Here is a 15,000-nt window from a genome sequence, read left to right as displayed (position 1 = left end):
GCACACACACACACACACACACACACACACACACACACACACACACACACACACACACACACACACACACACACACACACACACACACACACACACACACACAGAGAGAGAGAGAGAGAGAGAGAGAGAGAGAGAGAGAGAGAGAGAGAGAGAGAGAGAGAGAGAGAGAGAGAGAGAGAGAGAGAGAGAGAGAGAGAGAGAGAGAAGCATTAATTTACTTGCTCAATATCATAAGATTTTAGCGTAACATTTTAGGCCACAAGATTAAGAGGAGGAGGTGGAGGAGGAGGAGGAGAAGGAGGAGGAGGAGGAGGGGGGGGGGCGGAGGCTGTGATGCAGAAGGAGAAAAAGGTGGATGATGATAAAAATAAAAGAGGAGGAGGAGGAAGGGAGGAGGAGGAAGAGGAGGAGGAGAAGGAGGGGGGGGGATAATGAGAGTAGGCTACATCCCAGTGGAATTCGAGAGAGAGAGAGAGAGAGAGAGAGAGAGAGAGAGAGAGAGAGAGAGAGAGAGAGAGAGAGAGAGAGAGAGAGAGAGAGAGAGGGCGGCTTCTCCCTTTTAATCCCATCCATGACCACACACACACACACACACACACACACACACACACACGCACACAACTTCCCTCCCCTCACTCCTCTTCTGTCCCCCTCCTCCTCCTCCTCCTCCGCCTCTCCTGCATAATCCCTCAACATATGTCGTAGTATTTTTATCCTTGACATGATCCGCATTAGAGAGAGAGAGAGAGAGAGAGAGAGAGAGAGAGAGAGAGAGAGAGAGAGAGAGAGAGACGGTGAGTAAGCTTCAAGGTCACTACAATCACCTGTGTCTTCGGTCCGTGACACCTGTAATCATCTTAATTAGTCTCACCTGCCAACCTACACCTCCTCCTCCTCCTCCTCCTCCTCCTCTTCCTCTTCAATCTTCATGTGGGGGGTAAGAGGGGGAGCTGGTCTTTTGGAGGGGGTCATCTTCTCACCTCTCTGTCCTACCTCCACGCTAATCACAGTGATCTCACCTGTGTTGTAAGGGAACGCTAAAGACAGGTGTGTGCCAGGTGTTGGGTGATGGGTACCGGCTCTCCTTATAGCAACTCCTGTGTTCTGATGTTCGTGTTTTATTTTTCTTTGTTTTTTTTCTTCCCAATTATCTTCTGTAACACTTTTTTTCTCCTTTTAGACTTTCTTTTTCGTTCCTTCCTTGTCCTGTTTTTCTTCTTTAATTATTCCTTTCCCTTTTACTCATTTTTCTTTTTCCTTTTTCTCTTTTCTCTTTTAATTCCTCTAATATATTTTTTTGTCTTCCTTTCTCCTACTGTTTCTCCTCTGATTTTTCTTTCTCCTTTAACACACTTTTTCTTCTTCCTTTCTTCTTCTTTTTTCTCTCTTCTGCCCATCTATTTCTTCTTTCTCCTTTAACACATTTTTCTGCTTTCTTTCTTCTTCCTTTTCCTCTTTTTCTCTCATCCAATTCTTTTTTTTTTCATTTAAGACAGTGTTTTCTTTATTCTTTCTTGTTTTTCTCTTTTTCTCTTTTTTTTAATTTTGCTATCTCCGTTAATGCATTTTTCTTTTCTTCTTTCCTTTCCTCTTTTCTCCTTTATTTTATTTTTTTCCTTTGGTTATTTTCTTCTTCCTTTCCTCTTCCAATTCCTCTTTCTTCTTCCTCTCTCTTTCCTTTTCTTTCTATCAATAATATTTTGTTGTTGAAAGTTTGTTGTTTTAATGTGTTTGTTACTAGTGTGTGTGTGTGTGTATGTGTGTGTGTTGCGTCAGAAAAGTCATAATTTTGCACTTAGTCAAACATAAAACCGTCAACATAAGCTTTTTTTTCTTTCTTTTTCTTTTTACTCATATTGCTTTCACATTTCTAGCTAGTGTGTGTGTGTGTGTGTGTGTGTGTGTGTGTGTGTGTGTGTGTGTGTGTGTGTGTGTGTGCGCGTGTACTTCCTAATTGCTCAATCCTGCCAATTATATAACTTTCCCCGGAACTAAGTAAATAATAATAGCGCTGATCAGGGTTTAAGTGGCCATCGATCAAGACCAGTTTTCGTGGGTCGCAAAAACTCTACACCTGTACGCAATCAGGAGACAGGTGAGGCCATTAGCATTCGTACCTGGCTAATTACCTCACACGGAGAAAGGTACGATGTTGTTTTTTTATGCACACCTGTTCACGTAAATATAGGTAGAAAGTGATGATGATGATGATGACGATGATGAGGGGGGGGGAGGAGGAGGAGGAGGAAGAAGAGCATTATTATAAAGAGAATAAAGATGATGATGATGATGATGTTAGGTAGGTAAGAGAGAGAGAGAGAGAGAGAGAGAGAGAGAGAGAGAGAGAGAGAGAGAGAGAGAACAATACAAGGAAGAGGAAACAAGAATGGGAAGACACAGGTAAAAAAAAAAAGGAAAGGAACGCAAGAGAGAAGAGAGGAGAAAAGGAAAAGGAAAAAAAAGAAAAATAGTAGAGAAAAGGGAGGAAAGGGAGAATGAAGAAAAGAACACACACACACACACACACACACACACACACACACACACACACACACACACACACATACACACACACACACACACACACACACACACACACACACACGTCATTCCATTTCTTTACATAACACAACAGCCTTCGTTTGGGCAAGGTCGGTCGGTGTGTGGCCGTCTCCCTTCCTCCCTCTCCCTTCCCTCCTTTCCCTCCTCTCCTTCCCTTCTCTGCCTTCTCTCCTCCTTTCCTCTCTCTCCCTTCTCTCTCCCCCCCCTCTCCTCCCTTGTCTTCTCTCCTCTCTCCCTCCCTTCTACCCTACGGTGACGGCTCAAGTGTTGGTCTTTCTTTGCTCCTGCTCGTCACAATATTTTAGACTCCATTTGTTTACATTTGAGGCTCGCCCGCCCTTCCCTTCCCGCCTGCCTCCCAGAGCTACCACATTATCGTACTCAGCCCGCGACTCAGCACATTGTATTATCCTTTTCCTGTACCTCACTCATGCAAAAAACATCAATAGTTTACGGTTTTAAAAATAACTTTAACTGAATATTGTTCATTGTGAGGGTATGCGACAATTTTGGGGCTGAAACTGATAAAGGCAATGTTCTGAGTACGACAATCTACCTGGTGACGCTACTCCCTCCCCGCCCCGTCCCTTCCCGTCTTACCAGTGTTGGCAGACCCGTGCAAAGACCTCTTGTAGTAGTATAGGGAGGCATGACTCTCCTAATCTACCGCTGAAGAGAAAGGGAAATAAAGGAAGAGGTGGATGGTTTGCGTTAAAAGAAGACATGAGACCAAATAAGACATCAGTGATAGAGAAAAAGCGTGTACCATTCATACTGACGAGAAAGAAGGAGATGAAGGAAGAACAGGTGGATGATAGAGAAAAAGCGTGTACCATTCATACTGACGAGAAAGAAGGAGATCAAGGAAGAACAGGTGGATGGATTGTGTTAAAAGTAAGTCTTGAGAAACTAAAACATTACTGGCGAAATAGTACTCTTATAATCTCTGAGGGCCATTACTCCCATTTGAGATAAAGGAAAACAGGAAGACATGGATGGAATGTGTTGAAAGAAGACATAAGACCAAAATATCAATGAAGAAATAGGACAAAGATGACATGGAAACAGGCGTAATAATCCTACTGAAGAGAAAAATGAGACTGTGAAAGAGATGGGTAAATTGTGTTAAAAGAAAAGCGTGACATACCAAGTTAAAGACACCTCTCCACCCGAAATTGACCTCTCTTTTGGCTACTCTTTACTTTTGTGGGAGCGGCGAGTAGCGTGTTTTTTTTTTTTTGTTGTTTTTTTTTTTGAGCCGCATCCTTTGATAAAAAAAACACCAAGAAAAAAAATAGTATACCTCAATATCGTCTCCTCTGTCGTCTTGTAGTTTTTTTTTTTTCTAGTCCAGTCGTTCTTAAACTGTGGGTGTGCAAGCCCTGGAGTAAAAGTTGTCAAAAGCGTGAAGTCAGTGATCAACGCAGTAACTTGTGTGTGTTCTTTAATTAGTAACGCATTCTGGACGGTGCGTGTATGTGTCGTTGAAATATGTGCTTGCTGAGAAGACAAGTGATGGCTAGTTGAAGTTACGCAGAGCTGAAGCAATTGAAGGAAAAGAAAAACGATATTAGAAAGAGAAGATGAAAAAAAGGATTAGGCCTATATTCTGTTGTTGGATACTAGAAAGGAAAGAAGAAGAAAAGGAGTAGGCCTATATTCTGTTGGATACTAGAAAGGAAAGAAGAAGAAAAGGAGTAGGCCTATATTCTGTTGTTGGATACTAGAAAGGAAAGAAGAAGAAAAGGAGTAGGCCTTTATTCTGTTGTTGGACACTAGAAAGAAAAGAAGAAAAAAAAGGAGTAGGCCTATATTCTGTTGTTGGATACTAGAAAGGAAAGAAGAAAAAAAAGGAGTAGGCCTATATTCTGTTGTTGGACACTAGAAAGGAAAGAAGAAGAAAAGGAGTAGGCCTATATTCTGTTGTTGGATACTAGAAAGGAAAGAAGAAAAAAAAGGAGTTGGCCTATATTCTGTTGTTGGATACTAGAAAGGAAAGAAGAAAAAAAAGGAGTAGGCCTATATTCTGTTGTTGGACACTAGAAAGGAAAGAAGAAGAAAAGGAGTAGGCCTATATTCTGTTGTTGGATACTAGAAAGGAAAGAAGAAAAAAAGGAGTAGGCCTATATTCTGTTGTTGGACACTAGAAAGGAAAGAAGAAGAAAAGGAGTAGGCCTTTATTCTGTTGTTGGATACTAGAAAGGAAAGAAGAAAAAGAAGGAGTAGGCCTATATTCTGTTGTTGGATACTAGAAAGGAAAGAAGAAAAAAAGGAGTAGGCCTATATTCTGTTGTTGGATACTAGAAAGGAAAAAAGAAGGAGTAGGCCTATATTCTGTTGTTGGAATATTTATTATAATCGTAACTGGAGCGTGGGGGTAACTCTGAGGTTATGAAAAAAAAGGAAAAAAATATCGCCTTTATTACTTAATGCTGTGTAGTTTATATTACCTTGCCATTACTTAATATATATGTGAGAAAATTTTATCTATATATATGCAAGGGGGCGTGGAGGGAAGGATCCATTCCATAAGTGAAGGAGACGCATTCATAACAACAACCTCATTCAATCCTTGATATAATAATGCTAAGAAGTTGAAGGAAGAAGAAGAAGAAAGAAACATTAAAATAGTAATATTCCTACCGTTTGTAATTTCTCTGCCTCTTGTATAAGTCATGGCGTCAGCAAGGTATATAAAAAAGAAAAGAATCAATATGCAAAGCGTGTGTGTGTGTGTGTGTGTGTGTGAGGACCAGCAGACATGACCGTTGCGTAAACTTGTGTACATAGGAACACACACACACACTAAAAAAGAATGGTGTAGTGTACGACAGTTGAGAGGCTACGGTACGACACTATCCTCAAGGTCGTTCGTCTGGCACCACCACCACCACCACTACCTCCTCCTCCGCTACACACAACCTCATCCTCTTCACGTGGTGCTCCCTTCAGTTGCCACACAAACACCGGTAGAGGAAGGTTCACGCCTCTCCTCGGTCCGTTCACGAGTTAACATTCCTTTCTCCACACCCTTGACAATGGGCGTGCGTGTAACCTTTCCTTAGTCCCGGCCTTGCGAGCGTCGTGCGTAAGGGCTGGGCACGGTACTGTTAAAATCCCCTTCTGCTACAGTAATAACGAGGAAAGGAGAAGAGGGGATGAAGAGGGCGTGTGTAGATGTGTGTTAGAGAAGAGAACGTTGTAAGAAGTGATAGAAGAGAAGAGAACGTAAGAAGTGGGAGGAGAGAAGAAGAGAACGTGTAAGAAGGGATAGAAGAGAAGAGAACGTAAGAAGTGTTAGAGATTGAAGAGAAGCGTACAAGAAGTGTTAGAAAGAGAAGAAGGCTTGTAATAACCGATAGAAGAGAAGAGGGCGTGTAAGGAAGTGTGTCAGAGAAGAGAACGTGGAAGAAGTGTTTAAAGAAGAGGGAGACGTGAAGAAGTGTGTTAAAAGAGAAGAGGAAGGCGTGTAGATGTGCGTTAAAGAGTGTGTTTTGTGCAGAAGACGAAGGATGCTGTTGAGTTATCTCCTTTCATCTCCCGCCTCCACCTCCTACCGCTGATGCTGCTACTACAACTACTACCACTACGCCTGCTGACTACGACATCTGCTTGTTACGCCGCTCATACGCATCAGTTGTTAAAAGCGCAAAGTCAGTGAGCAACGCAGTAACTTATGTGTTTTCTAATAAGTGACGCATTCTGGACTGTGCGTGTGTCTGTGTTGTTGAAATATGTGCTTACTTAGAAGACAAGGAGTGGCTAGGTGAAGTTACGCGCGGCTGAACCAAGTGGAGGATAAGAAAAACGATACTAGAAAGGGAAGAAAAAGGGATTATATTATGGTCACGTGAAACTTTGAAAAGAAGAAAAAAAATACAAGAGGAAATAGGACGAATGTATGGAGAGCACACACACACTCAAGAAACACTATAACAACTTCGTCTGAAACTGAAGAAAAGAAAATATAAGAACAAAAACCAAGACGAAGATATTGAAAGCACACAAGAAAGAAACACTACAATAAATAACAATGAAAGAAAATCAATAACAACCTCCCCCCCCCCAAAAAAAAAATAATAATAATGAAAGCAAAGTGAGCCAAAGCAAACCAAACAAATACGAGAAAGAAAACAGTAATAAGTCAACACACACACTGACCGACACACACAGATACAAGAGATATAGAGGAGCCCGGGAGATAAACTTGGAGAGAACTATAGATATAACTTGAGAGCCTGAGAGAGCACCAGCTTAGGCCTCCACAATGCTACTTGAGGGCGTCTCAGCACCCGCCAGCACCCACGGCTCCCCCAAGCTGTATGGGTGCCGATGCGTCGTCTGCAACGGTAAGGGGAGAGAGAGAGAGAGAGAGAGAGAGAGAGAGAGAGAGAGAGAGAGAGAGAGAGGTGGGTGGGAGTGGGAGGAGGATGTTTGGTGTGTGTGTGTGTGTGTGTGTGTGTGATATGGTTAGTGGGCCGTATAAGGGAGGATGGATTAGCTGTAGTGGTGGTGGTGGTTGTAGTAGTAGTAGTAGTAGTAGTGGTGGTGGTGGTGGTGATGATGGTGGTAATGAAGTTTGGTGGTGTGGTGTTGAAGCCGACCATAGGAATCATAACAGGAGTGGTGGTGGTGGTGGTGATGTGGCTGGTGGTGTGGCAGGTGGTGTGGCAGATGGTGGTGGTGTGGGTGTCTACTCGTGCGTATAGAGATGTGACAGTCCTCATACCACACCCTTCCCTCCTCCTCCTCCTCCTCCTCCCGCAGTGTAGCCAGCAGAGTTCCGCCTCCTCTTCTTCTTTTTGTTGCTTGGTACTGCGAGACACGAGGAAGAGAGGAAGGAAAAAGAGGAAAAGGGAGAAAGTTATGGAGGGAGGAAGATATAGCGGGATGAAGGGAAGGGGAGGTTGAAGGAGGAAGAGAAGGAAAAAGGAAGGAAAGAGAGGAAAAGAAAGAAAGTTATGGAGGGAGGAAGAGTAGAGGGGTGAAGGGGAAGGAAGAGAAGGAAAGAGAGGAAAAAAGAAGAGATGGGGAGGGGAAGGAGAGGTTTAAAGGAGGAAGAACGAGGTAAAAGAGGAAGGAGGCTTGGCAATGAGGGAAGAAGAAGCAAAGGAAGAATAGGAAAAGGGAAGGAAGGGAAAGAATGCGTGAGTATGAGATGACTAGGAAGAAAGGGAGTAGGAGGAGAGGAAGGAGTGGGAAGGTGGGTAAATAGGAGAAAAGGAAGTCGTGGGTGCAGAGAGCAGAGAGAAAAGGAAGTTAGAAGGATAAAGAAGAGGAAGAAACGAATGAAACAAGAAAGAAAAAGAAAGACGGAAGTAAGGGAAAAGAAGGAACAGGTGGGTGGGTCTACAGGTAAGATAAAAGGATATGAGAGGAGAGTGAAATGAAGGAGAGTAAAAATTATATGGGTGGTGTTTGTTTATGTATGGGAAAAAAAGGAAAGGAAAGATAAAGAGAAGGTATAGAGAAAATGTAGATGGTGTTTATGTGTGTGTGGAAAGTAGATTAGTGTGTGCGTGTATGTGTATGGAGGTGAATTTGTGGGCGGTGTGTGCGTATGTATGGGAAAAAAAGAAAGGAAAAGTAGATAAAGAGATGATATAGAAACTTTGTAGACGGTGTGTATGTACGCGTGTCTGTATGGAAAGTTGATTTGTGTGTGTGCGTGTGTATGGGAGTAAATTTGTGGGTGGCGTGTGTGTGGGTGTATGTATGGGAAGGAAAGTCAAGTTAAGGGAAAGGAAAGGAAGGTAAATAGGAGGGTAGTGAAAATTTATAGGTAGTAAGTTCTGTGGTTTCTTCTGGGTGAGTGCGTGTGTGTGTGTGGGGGGGGGGGGGATGTATGTGGAATGTCGTGAGGGAGGGAGGAAGGGAAAGGAGGCAACAGGAGGGAAAGGGAGGAGGTAGATGGAAGGTTACACTCCATACAAGGGCAGGAAATATGGATGGGTGGTTTGCCAGATGGAGGAGAAAAAAGTACCGACTGTGTGGAGGTGGAGGTGGAGGAGGAGGAGGAGGAGGGAAGAAAGGGAGAGAAGGAGGAGGAGGGGAAGACTGGGGATGGAGAACCAGGAGAAGACAACTGAGTGTGTGTGTAGGTGGAGGAGGAAGGAAGGAAGGGGAGAGTGAAGGAGGAGAAGGAGAAAAGAACTGGAGTGTAGATGTAGATGAGGAAGGAGAAGATGGATAGGAGAAGAGAGGGAATGGTGGAGGTGTACATAAAGAGGAGACGGAGATAGAAAGTGAAGGAGTAGAAGGAGGAGAAAAGAACTTAGTGTGTAGAAGTAGAAGAGAAGGGAAGAGAGAGAAAATGGAGGTGAAGTAGATGAAAGAGGAGGAGGAGGAGAAGAAAAGTACTGGAGGGAATATGTGGAAGTAGAGAAGAGGAAGGGAGGGTGGAGGTAGAGGGAGGTAGAAGAGGAAAGGAGGGAGGGAGGGAGGTAGGAAGGAGTGGTGATGGCGTTGGTTGATGTTGATAGCAGGGTTGTGGTGGTGGTGGCGGTGGTGATGTATGTGATCGGGGAGGGGACGTGAAGGGAAGGAAGGGGGGGATGGGAAAGGAGGGGGATTGGAGGAAGAAGGGAAGGGGAGGGGGGGTGAAGGAGGAAGGGGAGGGAAGGGCGGTGTTTTTTTTTTTTTGTTTTTTTTTTTTTAAAGAAACAGTATGGAACAGTATCAAATGTGGTATCAATTTTTGTTGTTGTTGTTTTGTTTCTTTTTCGTTGGTTAGTTTTTTTTCAGGCTTCTACTTGCGTTCTCTTTTTTCGCTTTCGTTCTTTTTTTCTTCGTTTTCTTCCTTCTTTGTTTTCTTCTTCATCGTTTTCTTGTTCTTCTGAGTTTTTTTTCGTTTTTTTCTTTGTTTTATTTCGTCGTCATCGTATGTTTCCCTCCTGTTCCTCCTTCTATTATTATTATTATTATTATTATTATTATTATTATTATCATTATTATTATTATTATTATTATTATTATTAGTAGTAGTAGTAGTAGTAGTAGTAGTTGTAGTAGTAGTAGCAGTAGTCGTGTTAGTGGTGGTTCTGATGGTGGTGGTTGTGGTGGTGACATTTGTGGTGGTGATGAGGGTGGTTGTGGTGGCGGTAAGGGTGGTGATATTCGTGGCGGTGATGGTGGTGGTTGTGGTGGTGGTGAGGGTGGTGATATTCGTGGCGGTGATGTGATGTGGGACCTGAACCGGAACCTTCATCGCGTGGTGGTGCAGTGATCCAAACACACACACACACACACACACACACACACACACACACACACACACACACACACGGAAGTACTACACACGCACACGATACAACAAAGAGACATTTTCCCTTTTTTTGTGGTTGTGGTGATAGTGGTGGTGGTGGTGGTGTGACAAAAATACGTGGTGGTGGTGGTGGTGGTGTGACAAAAATACGTGGTGGTGGTGGTGGTGGTGTGACAAAAATACGTGGTGGTGGTGGTGGTGGTGTGGTGGTGGTGGTGGTGTGACAAAATACGGTGGTGGTGGTGGTGAGTGACAAAAATACGTGGTGGTGGTGGTGGTGGTGGGGGCGGGAAGGAAGTGGCGGCTGGTGGTGGTGGTGGTGGTGGTGGGGGCGGGAAGGAAGTGGCGGCTGGCTGATGCTTGTGTTTCCTGTATTTCACGCAACATGTCATTTTATATATACAGATAGAAATGTTGAAGACGTACATTTTATATATACAGATAGAAATGTTGAATACGTACATTTTATATATACAGATAGAAATGTTGAAGACGTACATTTTATATATACAGATAGAAATGTTGAATACGTACATTTTATATATACAGATAGAAATGTTGAAGACGTACATTTTATATATACAGATAGAAATGTTGAATACGTACATTTTATATATACAGATAGAAATGTTGAATACGTACATTTTATATATACAGATAGAAATGTTGAATACGTACATTTTATATATACAGATAGAAATGTTGAATACGTACATTTTATATATACAGATAGAAATGTTGAATACGTACATTTTATATATACAGATAGAAATGTTGAATACGTACATTTTATATATACAGATAAAAATGTTGAATACGTACATTTTATATATACAGATAAAAATGTTGAAGACGTACATTTTATATATACAGATAAAAATGTTGAAGACGTACATTTTATATATACAGATAAAAATGTTGAAGACGTACATTTTATATATACAGATAAAAATGTTGAATACGTACATTTTATATATACAGATAAAAATGTTGAAGACGTACATTTTATATATACAGATAAAAATGTTGAATACGTACATTTTATATATACAGATAAAAATGTTGAAGACGTACATTTTATATATACAGATAAAAATGTTGAATACGTACATTTTTTATATACAGATAAAAATGTTGAATACGTACATTTTATATATACAGATAAAAATGTTGAATACGTACATTTTATATATACAGATAAAAATGTTGAAGACGTACATTTTATATATACAGATAAAAATGTTGAAGACGTACATTTTATATATACAGATAAAAATGTTGAAGACGTACATTTTATATATACAGATAAAAATGTTGAATACGTACAATGAGGAGAACTCTTTGGTCTGTATAATTCCTCCTTCATTCTGCCTCCTTAGCCGCAAGAAAAAAAAAGTACAAAGAATAAAATCAGTAGAAATAAAGCAATATCATAGAAAATAGTTATCAACGGCAAAAATAAGATTAGCAGATATTGAGTACGAGATTCTGATATTATTTGCTGGTTGACATAAATGGTTAACTGACAAACATAAACAAGCAAACAGACACACACACACACACACACACACACACACACACACACACACACACACACACACACACACACGCGTAACAGACATAAACACACACATACACACATAAGTATATAATAATGATAAAAATAGGATTAGATACACACATAAGGAAATAAAAAGAAAAGGAAATGGTTATATAAATGTCTCTAGAAATTACTTACTGATAGAAGGAAGAAAGCAAACACACACACACACACACACACACACACACACACACACACACACACACACATGGTAAGCATACAAATATACCTCATAATCTTATATAGAAGTTACGGTACATTCTTCTTCTTTTTTTTTTTCTTCTTCTTCTTCTATCTCTTCTCCTCTTCCTCCTTCTTAAAATAGACATTGATGGACATAAAGACTTAATGAATGAATAAGTATATATATATTCTCTCTCTCTCTCTCTCTCTCTCTCTCTCTCTCGATATGTGGATAGATAGACGTTTGATAGACAGAATGGAAGATGAATAATAAGTAATAAATGCAACACACACACACACACACACACACACACACACACACACACACACACACACACACACACACACACACACTGTCAACCCACTTAGCAAGATAAACATAAATGAAAGAAAAAGATTGTAAGGTATATATAAGTACTTTCTCCATTCTCTCTCTCTCTCTCTCTCTCTCTCTCTCTCTCTTTCTCTCTGCCATTATCAAACTTACACAAATTTCACTGGAACACATTTTTCATTGATGATTTAGTGCTTTTTTTTATAAATATATATAGAAGTTAATAAAGCCTTTACTAAATCATTTATAAGGCGCTTCGATCCTATTATTCAAACATACTTTAACAAAAACAAAAAAAGCGGACTCTAAAACAGTAATATAAACGACAACCATTTTATCTATGTGTGTGTGTGTGTGTGTGTGTGTGTGTGTGTGTGTGTGTGTGTGTTCAGGGGAGGGAGTGGGTCGTGGGACGGGTCCAATCCCTTATAGATGCCGAATTATATATAAAATCAACATACAAGGCGATAGTAGTCATTTGTCTTCCCTCCTCCTCCCCCCTCCGCCTTCAATGTGTCTGTCTCTCTCTCTCCCTCTCACTCCGTCTGTCTGTCTGTCTGTCTGTTACCTGGCTCGTCTATGTTCAGGGAGACGGAGGTGGATGTGTTCTTGTTGGTTGTTTATATATTATTGCTATTCTTATTTTCCTTCTTTTTCTCTTCCTTCTTTTATTTGGACTTTTTTTTATTTATTCACACTTTCTTCTTAATTCTCTTCAGCAATATTTGTTTTCGTGTATATTTTTTTTCACTTCTTCTGCATCTTTTTTTCCTTCTTTTAAACTTCTACTCCTCTCTTCTCTTTTCGCCTCCTCCTCTTCCTCATTCTGTATCTCTTTTTCATGTTCCTCTTTCCTCTTTCGTCTTCTTTTTCCTCTGTTATATTCTACGTATTCTTCCTCTTATCCTCCTCCTCCTCCTTCACCTCTCCCGCTTCCTTGTACACTTCTTTTCCTCCTTCTCTTCCTCCTCTATCTCTTCTTTACGTTCTAATTTTCCTCTTTTGTATTCACCTTCTCTTTCCTCCTCCAATAATTCTACGTATACGCCTTGTTAACAGGTCGTCCTCCTTCACTTCTCCTTCCTAGTACACTTCTTTTCCTCCTTCTCTTCCTCTTCTATCTCATCTTTACGTTCTAATTTTCCTCTTTTATAATTACTTTCTCTTTCCTCCTCCAATAATTCTACGTATACGCCTTGTTAACATGTCGTCCTCCTTCACTTCTCCTTCCTAGTACACTTCTTTTCCTCCTTCTCTTTCTCCTCTATGTCTTCTTTACGTTCTAATCTTCCTCTGTCATTTTTACCTCCTCTTTCCCCTTCGACAATTTTACGTATACGCCTTGTCACAGGTCGTCCTCCTTCACTTCTCCTTCCTAGTACACTTATTTTCCTCCTTCTCTTCCTCCTCTGCCTCTTACTCATGCTCCTGTTTTTCCTCTTTCACTGTTACCTGGAAATACCTCTTCCTTTTACTGGTCATCTTCCTCTCTTTTTCCGCCTCCTCCTCTTCCTCATTCTGTATCTCTTCTTCATGTTCCTCTTTTCTCTTTCACTTTTCATCCTCTTTCTCTTATGTTATATTCTACGTATTCTTCCTCTTATCCTCCTTCTCCTCCTCCTCCTCCTCCTCCTCCTTTTGCTTTGCCTTCCACTCCCTCGTTTTATTATTTTCTCTTCTATTTCCTTATTTTCTTTTTTTTTTCTTCTTGTGCATATTTCAGTTTTCCTTATCGTTCCCTTTCTTATTTTTACTCAACTCTCTTCTTCCGCCTCCTCCTCCTCCTCCTCCTCCTCCTCCTCCAGTACCTTAGATGTCAGGAGTTTATGCGAGGAGGAAAAAAAAAAAAGAACGTGTGTGCGACAAGAGAAGGATAAAATGTTTTGTCCTAATTTGGAGAGAGAGAGAGAGAGAGAGAGAGAGAGAGAGAGAGAGAGAGAGAGAGAGAGAGAGAGAGAGAGAGAGAGTGTAAACCAATCTTTTTCCTAATCTGGTTTATCGAAAATATCAGATCCAGGTTGTCTTCTTCCTCTTCTTCTTCTTCTTCTTCTTCTTCTTCTTCTTCTTCTTTTTTATCTCTTCGTTTTCGTCCTCCTCTTCCGTCCTTTTTTATATACTTTCTTCTTTTTATTTTTCTTCTTCCTCTACTTCTTCTTTTTCTTCTTTATCTCTTCCTTTTCGTCCTCCTCTTCCGTCCTTTTTTATATACTTTCTTCTTTTTTTAATTTTCTTCCTCTACTTCCTCTTTTTCTTCACTCCTCTACGTCCTCCTTCCTCCTTCTCTTCTTCCTTTTATTCTTCATCTCGTACTCGTCCTTCTCCTTTCTTCTCTTCTTCCTCCTGCTTTCTATATTGTATTTTCTCCTTCTCTTCCTCCTCCTCCTTCTCCTCCTTCACCGTCCATCTTCTCTTTGATCTGTACTATTCGCAATTCCTCCTCCTCCTCCTCCTCCTCCTCCTCCTCCTCCTCCTCCTCCTCCTCCTCCTCTTACTGCACACAAACATCACCAAGCTGGACCAGTCAAGCTTATCCATTCACACTAAAAAAGGAGAACGAGGAGGAGGAGGAGGAGGAGGAGGAAGAGGAAGAGGAGGAGACCAGTTTTCTTAGGTACTGGTTTGCTCTCTTCATTGGACACGAGATTCTATGCATGTCACAGTCCTCCTCCTCCCCTCCTCCTCCTCCTCTTCCTCCTCCTCCTCTTCTTACATGTGTGCATTCTTCTGCCGTCACTTCACTCCTTTTTTTCTGCCTATTCAGCTCTTCTTCTTCCTCCTCCCCCACATCCTCCTCCTCCTCCTTAACCTCCCCCTCTTCTGGTCTTCCGTATTCAGCATTTTTCTCCTTTCTTTTGTTTTTTCTTCTCGAATTTTCAGTGTTTTCGTAACTGTCAGAGAGAGAGAGAGAGAGAGAGAGAGAGAGAGAGAGAGAGAGAGAGAGAGAGAGAAAGCTGGCTCATTCTGCAGGTTCTGTATGACCTTATAAGTATTTGCCCGGGGAAGGAAGTGCCGTTTGTACTGTTGTCGTGCGTGTACATACATACACACGCACACACA

At 41.3% G+C, this 15,000-nt stretch overlaps 1 protein-coding gene across 2 annotated transcripts in view; it reads left to right on the top strand.

The window, feature by feature from the left end:
• Window positions 1-15,000, top strand: part of LOC126998473 (rho GTPase-activating protein 7-like) — a 126,524-nt gene that overhangs the window by 9,988 nt on the left and 101,536 nt on the right. The window contains exon 1 of one of the 2 annotated variants that reach the window (XM_050860193.1): window positions 5,509-6,911. The exons of the other annotated variant lie outside the window; for it this stretch is intronic. Coding sequence (XP_050716150.1) covers window positions 6,830-6,911 — 82 coding nt within the window. The 5' untranslated portion in view covers window positions 5,509-6,829. Of the gene's footprint in view, window positions 1-5,508; window positions 6,912-15,000 lie in introns of those variants that run through there. 2 annotated transcript variants of the gene reach the window in all.

The sequence above is a fragment of the Eriocheir sinensis genome, chromosome 14 (genome assembly GCF_024679095.1).
Source record: "Eriocheir sinensis breed Jianghai 21 chromosome 14, ASM2467909v1, whole genome shotgun sequence".
Classification (NCBI taxonomy): Eukaryota; Metazoa; Arthropoda; class Malacostraca; order Decapoda; family Varunidae; genus Eriocheir; species Eriocheir sinensis.
Note: the sequence above shows the minus strand (reverse complement) of the source record. Positions and strands in the feature narration are given on the sequence as shown.